Source organism: Borostomias antarcticus (assembly GCF_949987555.1).
Source record: "Borostomias antarcticus genome assembly, chromosome: 25".
NCBI classification, from domain to species: Eukaryota; Metazoa; Chordata; class Actinopteri; order Stomiiformes; family Stomiidae; genus Borostomias; species Borostomias antarcticus.
This window is the reverse complement of record NC_140258.1, coordinates 12077511-12084231: the sequence shown is the minus strand read 5'-3', so window position 1 is coordinate 12084231 and position 6721 is coordinate 12077511. Positions and strand designations below refer to the sequence as shown.

Below are 6721 nucleotides of genomic sequence, written 5' to 3'. Positions count from 1 at the left end.
TCCCGCTTCCCTGCCTACCTCCCTTATAGGCTACCCTCCCATCTCTCCGCTCCGTTCGCCCTCCTCCTCCTCCTCCTCCTCCTCCTCCTCCTCCTTCTCTCCTACACATCCACTGAGCTGCCACGCCGAGGAGGCGGACCGACGTCTAGATACACTTCGGCGAGTGGTGGAGGCAGATCTCTCCCGCCTCTACCGTGCTGCTTACGGCATCCCAGAGAGAGAGAGAGAGAGAGAGAGAGAGAGAGAGAGAGAGAGAGAGAGAGAGAGAGAGAGAGAGAGAGAGAGAGAGAGAGAGAGAGAGAGAGAGAGAGAGAGAGAGAGAGAGAGAGAGAGAGAGAGAGAGAGAGAGAAGGAGTCTTTGGTTCTCAGTGGGACCGCCGAGCGGGGGAGAATCACCAGGAGCGCGCTTTTCTCCGTAGATTCTCCATCCTTGCGTTCGCTATCAGACATGGAAGATGGTCCGCCTTCAACAAGCTGTTTTAGGAGGTTAACGGAGTGTTTTCTGGGTGCAAGTAAGTACTTTTTTTTTATTGACGCCTTTCAGACATTTTTTCTCTCATTATAGCGCAGCATACACTATCCAACTCATTTATCCTATCTGTCCAAAACGAAACGGGCAGTGTATAAACTTTATCATCACTGTTTTCTCTTAATCGTAACTTGAATGGATTTTTTGTTCAAATCTTCTTGGAAGAGTTGTTGAAACATTTGGAAGAAATTAAAACTATAGCAGTCGTATTAATTGCAACTAAAAGTAGACCTACATGGGTTTTATGATTTCCAACATTTTGGACAACATTCTAGCGGACCCACGTAGCGTGGGCTACACAACATGGGTGTGGACTTAATAGGCAAAGTGTCGAGGAGACCTAGAATGGTCGTGTAGGCTATTCAACTCAGTCATGTACCCCTAAATAATCCCCGGTCCTTGGGAGGAATCCTGCTGTTCTGGGTTAGGGTTAGGGTATGGTGGACATCCTACCGGCTATAACGTGCCCAGAATCTGCATTACGCGTCATTCCCTGCTCGCTTATGGCTCGCGAGTGGCGTAAAGTTGACAGACTGTTGGACTCAGATCACGATCAATCTTTACGCAGAGAAATATGTCATAGTGATGCTACTGCAATGAGACTTCTCCATTCGTTCATTCCCTGTCCTGGGGACTGTGTTGCCCCAGCTGCTTTCAATCTCATCGACTTTGGTTGTATTGTTGAACTATCAAGGTATTCTCACTCATGACCTATTGTGGTTGTTAGGCTACTTGTTAAAGCCTACATATGAATAGCACTAACACTATATTCTAAGAGAACAGGTAGGCTACTTATATCGCAATTACGTTGCATTAATTGTAATTGCATTATATTCATTATGATACCCTAATGCTTGAGTGATTTAACGGTTGCAGCTGCTGTGTCACATATAGCCTAACATTTTATTATGACTTAAGTTGACTTATTGAGTTACTATACTTAGTAAGACAAGGGCATAGCCTTGGTTGTAGAATTCAGTCAGTCTAATTCAGTCAGTGTTTTAAACCGTGAACCTGATCTAGACCAACTTGATTATGTCTTCGAGGAGGTCAGGTCTGTTGTATAGGCGAGCCTACAGTGGGAAGATGACGTAGGTTTCTGCCCCTTTCACCCTCAACTTCCAGGTCCTCCACTCTCCTGCTGGAGCTGTGCGCCATGTCAGTTATGGGCTGGAGCTGTGCGCCATGTCAGTTATGGGCTGGAGCTGTGCGCCATGTCAGTTATGGGCTGGAGGAAAATATTTTGGAGACATGACATGACACTATGCTGCTCTTATCAAAATCACTGACTCTGACCATCGATTAATCTGAACACATTTAGGATGGTCCTTTCACACTTCCCTCACCCTCTCATGACATCACTTCCTGTGATGGTCTAGATTTCTCAGCAAATTATAATACCCAAGGGGAATTGATGTGAAATGTGTCACCAAACTCACCTTAACTAAGTAAATACCTCTCACCCTCACGGATCCGTATTATTTGCTTACTGTAGATGACGCTGATTCCAGTATTTCAGGTTTCACGTTTTTCAAGTTTACTTCCCTATAAAGTGCATTTTACAACAAGGTCTCAACACTTTACAAAACAATATAAACAATTTGTTAGACATTTAGCCACAAACAATCAGTAACACTCACACAAAACGGGGGTGAAAGAACAGACTGAAAAATCATGCTAATCACAGTAACACAGTAATAGGCTAAAAGAAACCGAGAGTCACAGCGGTAGCAAACTTAAAGGTGTCTTCAACAAGTAACTTGCGGGTTGCTTTTTTAAACACTGTCCCTCAGTATTTATTGTCTTGTGCTCAGGAATGAATGCTCCATCTTGTGTTATTCTACTCTCGAGTGGCAGGTGACAATTTGTATTAAATGATTGATCGAGGAGAAAGGGAAGCAGAGGGCAGCGGAGGGGAGGGGGGGTAAGGGAAGATGAGAGGAGAAAGGAGGAGAGGAGAAACGAGCAGTGCTCTCTCCGGATCAGAGGAGAGGAAACGTGGTGTTTTTGAGTTTTTCTGGCGGTCTGTCTGTAGCCCGTTTGCTCTCTTGTCATTGTCCGTCCTCCGCTGCTCAACTGGGTCAGCACAGCTGCTCTCCCTGCCCGCCACACACACACACACACACACACACACACACACACACACACACACACACACACACACACACACACACACACACACACACACACACACAGTCCACAATGTCGCTCTGCAGAGGAGAAGGGGTTGTTCAGGCAGTGTTAGAGAGTGTTGGTCATGTTACAGATTTTGCTCTCTGTCATCTGTTTGTGTGTGGAAAGGTGATAACAATGTCTATCATGCAAACAGGGGGGTGGGTAGTACTGTGATTGGTCACATCCACATGTGTCAGGGGGGTGGGTAGTACTGTGATTGGTCACATCCACATGTGTCATGGGGGTGGGTAGTACTGTGATTGGTCACATCCACGTGTGTTTTGAGGAATGTACAAGCATCTTCATACACTTGGGTTTGTTTGTGTGTGTGTATAATATACACACACACCAATGTATATGTGTGACGTGTGCATGTGGGTGTGTGTGTGTGTGTGTGTGTGTGAGAGAGAGACAGACAGAAGAGACCCGGAAGGTACTGCTAACTCAGAGAGAGAGAGAGAGAGGGAGAGAGAGAGAGAGAGAGAGAGAGAGAGAGAGAGACAGACAGTAGAGACCCAGAATGTACTGCTAACTCAGAGAGAGAGAGAGAGAGAGAGAGAGACCAGACCGTACAGGTCAACGTGTTTGAGGTCTCTCCAGGTCAGCCCTAATGTGACCAGACATTTTCAAACCCAATTGTCACGGAAGTGCTTAACTCGATGAAGAAAGCATTGTCAGACAGGAAGTCCTTATGCTGGGCATTTCCTGTCTTGTGAAAGCCATGTAATCACTATTGTGGCATTGACATATGAATCGTGACGAAAATGGCCTCCTTCACATCACACTGTTGTTGTGTAACTCTGTAGCCCTGTATCTCCCGAAGTCTACAGCTCTGTATCCTTCTAGCTCTGTAACTGCATTTCTCTGCAGATATGTAACTCTGTAACTGTAAATCTGTAACTGCAGCACAGTAACCGCAGTTCCATAGCTGTTCTGAAGCTTTGTAACGGTCAAGAAATGTGGTATGTCCCTTTAAGAGTTTGTTTTTGGGTTGCAAGTGTGCGTGAGAGCAAATTCACTGCCCCACACTTGGTGCTAAAGTTTTAGTTGGTTGAGAGATCCCCTACCGGCAAGAAGGACTGTTATTGAAGTTTCCATATTTTTCTTTCGTTTTATTATTCTAAGAGTGATGTTTTGTCGTGTGGACACTTTCTACATGAAGAATAGAAGCCATGAGCCCAGGCTCAGATATGGTCGATGTGGGGAGTTAGTCGAATAAATATATTTTGTGTGGTGAATGGTAAATCCATTTACCATTTATTTTGTGTGAAAACCCAGTATTGACTCTCCCACTCTGCTTGAGCTCTGCCATTACGGTACCAGACAAAAAAAAGTGTACTGTACTTCCGCAGCTCTACATCACAGGAACCTCCTGGGGTCAGGATTCGTAAACCAGCCGGGCGATGTAGAGGAGGATGGGATCTGTAGTTCTCATCACTGGCCCTGCAGGCCCCTATAGTGTCTGTAAAGTTCAGGGCAGACCCAGTCCCTCAGGCCCTGCAGTGTGGAGCTAACATCCTCCAGCCCTCCAGATGTGGAAGAGAGGACCAGAACAGGGATGAGAGCCTGGGGAGAAGGGATGAGGGAGGAGAGGGGAGGCCCGACATCAAACACCCCAACCCCCTCTAGACCCCCATAGCCTCATCACCAGTCCCCCAGGTCCTCTCTCTCTCTCTGTCAGAGGACGGTCAGATGAAGGAGCCGAATGCGGAGGCTGTTCAAAACCTCCTCTCTAACCAGTCAGCCAGCCAGCCAGTCAGTCAGTCAGTCAGTCAATCAGTCAGTCAGTCAGTCAGTCAGTCAGTCAGTCAGTCAGTCAGTCAGTCAGCCAGTCAGTCAGTCAGTCAGTCAGTCAGTCAGTCAGTCAGTCAGTCAGCCAGTCAGTCAGTCAGCCAGTCAGTCAGTCAGTCAGTCAGTCAGTCAGTCAGTCAGTCAGTCAGTCAGACAGCCAGCCAGCCAGCCAGCCAGTAACAGCAAGTTACCCAGTACAGCCAGCCAGTCAATCAGCCACACCAGGCCAGTCACAGCCTGTCAGCCAATCACAGCCAAGAAGCCAGTCAGTCACTCATAACCAGTTGAAACAGCTGGGTTTGCTATGACAGCCCACTGATCTTATCCAAGTTGTCTTGACAGACAGACAGAGACTCTGTTTAGACTTGGTTTTAAAATGTGTTTTGGACGATCAGATCCCAAGTGACAGCGAGACACATCATCGTTTATACCCGTCTATTATGCGTCTCCAAATGTGTCCAGCTGACCACTGTGTTCATATGTAGTAACCATAGTAACTCGCTCACACTCCTGCTTGTCGCACAGCTGTTCCATGTAAACAAATCAATAATCAGTCGGTTAGCCTTCGAGCAGATTGAAAAGTAGACTTCGAGCAGATTGAAAAGAGTGTGCAGGAAAGCGACCGAAAGATGTTTGAAGAACTAGTAGGACTTTTTCCAACCCTCCTGTTGCTCCCAGATCAAAAGTTTGTGCCCAGATTATCATCTCTTTATTAATAGCTTCGCCTTGTTAGTTGGTTGAAGGACAGGGCCTCTGCTGGCTGTCTGAAGGTTGACCTCGTGTGTGTCTAAGCAAGGGGTTAAGTTGTGTGTGTGTCTGTGTAGCTTGAGCCAGTGTGGTACAGTATGTGTGCGTGACGTATACTGGATGTGTAGCTACTGTGTGTGTGCGTGTGTGTGTGTGTGTGTGTGTGTGTGTGTGTTGCAGGCCTGAAAATTAACACCTGCCACCGGCCAAATGCAGGTAAAATTTCCAATTGGCAACTAGATTTGGAAGGCTATCTGAAAAAAATATATACTTGGCCGGTAGATTTTTTTCATCTACAGTCCCCTTGGCAGGTGACTCACCGTGAGCCAAAAAGTTAATTTTCACCCCTGTGTGTGTGTGTGTGTGTGTGTGTGTGTGAGTGTGTGTGTGTGTGTGTGTGTGTGTGTGTGTGGTGAGAGCAACAGCTAGTGTGGTGTGTGTAAGAAGCGAGAGCTAGTGACGTGTGTGCATCGACAGAGCGGTAGGCACGTGTGTAGCGTGTCTAGCATGCTGCGTCTGTGTTTACGTGAGCTAGCAGCGAGAGCTAGCAGCGAGAGCTAGCAGCGAGAGCTAGCGCGGCGTTGTGTCTGCCCTCTGGCTGCGCTGTTCCCAGACTGAGGACCAGAGGACATGCCTTATCTACATCTCAGACCTCAGCCTTTACATCTAATGACCTGGCCATGGGAGTGGAAATAATGCAAATTACATTTCCATGGAAATCACAGTCAGAGGGTGTGAGTGGTGTGTGTGTGCGTGTGTGTGTGTGTGTGTGTTGACCAAGTGCTGTTTACTTACAGTACACTGTGTGTGTGTGTGTGTGTGTGTGTGTGTGTGAGGTGTGAACCTGCATGTTTGTGTAGGAGTGTTTTGCTTGCCGTGGTGGTGGGTGTATCTCTCTCTCTCTCTCTCTCTCTCTCTCTCTCTCCCTCTCTGCCGTGTGCGTGCAGACGTCAGTAAAATTATCCCTTTAAAGGTCAGAGTAGAGCAGCACAGCGCTTTCTTCTTCAGAAGGGCCTCCCGGTGTGACATATTGACCTGGCAGAAGGGTCCCTCCAGAACCAACGCGGATCCTGGAGACATGGCACACTTGTTGTGCTAGTCATTGTTTCCAGACCAGACCGTTGTCTCTCTCTCAACTGCTATTCAGGAAGGCTTTTTCACAGCAGATACCGTAGACGCTCTTTCAGATGAGAAGTAGCCCTGCCCACGGGCGTAGCGCCCATAGTGAACCTGTCATTCCACTCGAGGTACATCATCGGGTACAGCAGTGAGAAGTATGAATACTCCTACACGCACCTAAATACAGTACTGTCCTGGCGTATTAAACGGACGGATACACGAGCTACTGTACGGGGGACGGTGAAAGTGTCTCTTTTCATCTCCAGCCGTCTCTCTCTCTCTCTTCCTCTTCCCCCCATCCTGCCGTGTGTGAGTGGAGGCCGAGCCGCAGCCCTCCTAGAGACAGGCTAAGAAGCTCCG

The 6721-nt window shown here is 47.5% G+C and overlaps 1 protein-coding gene across 1 annotated transcript in view; it reads left to right on the top strand.

The window, feature by feature from the left end:
* Positions 1–409: 409 nt before the first annotated feature.
* Positions 410–6721, top strand: part of pde10a (phosphodiesterase 10A) — a gene marked incomplete at its 3' end in the record, with an annotated part of 38519 nt that continues 32207 nt past the window's right edge. The window contains exon 1 of the mRNA XM_084458906.1: positions 410–512. Within this exon, the coding sequence (XP_084315032.1) occupies positions 449–512 (64 nt within the window). The 5' untranslated portion in view covers positions 410–448. The remainder of the gene's footprint in view (positions 513–6721) is intronic.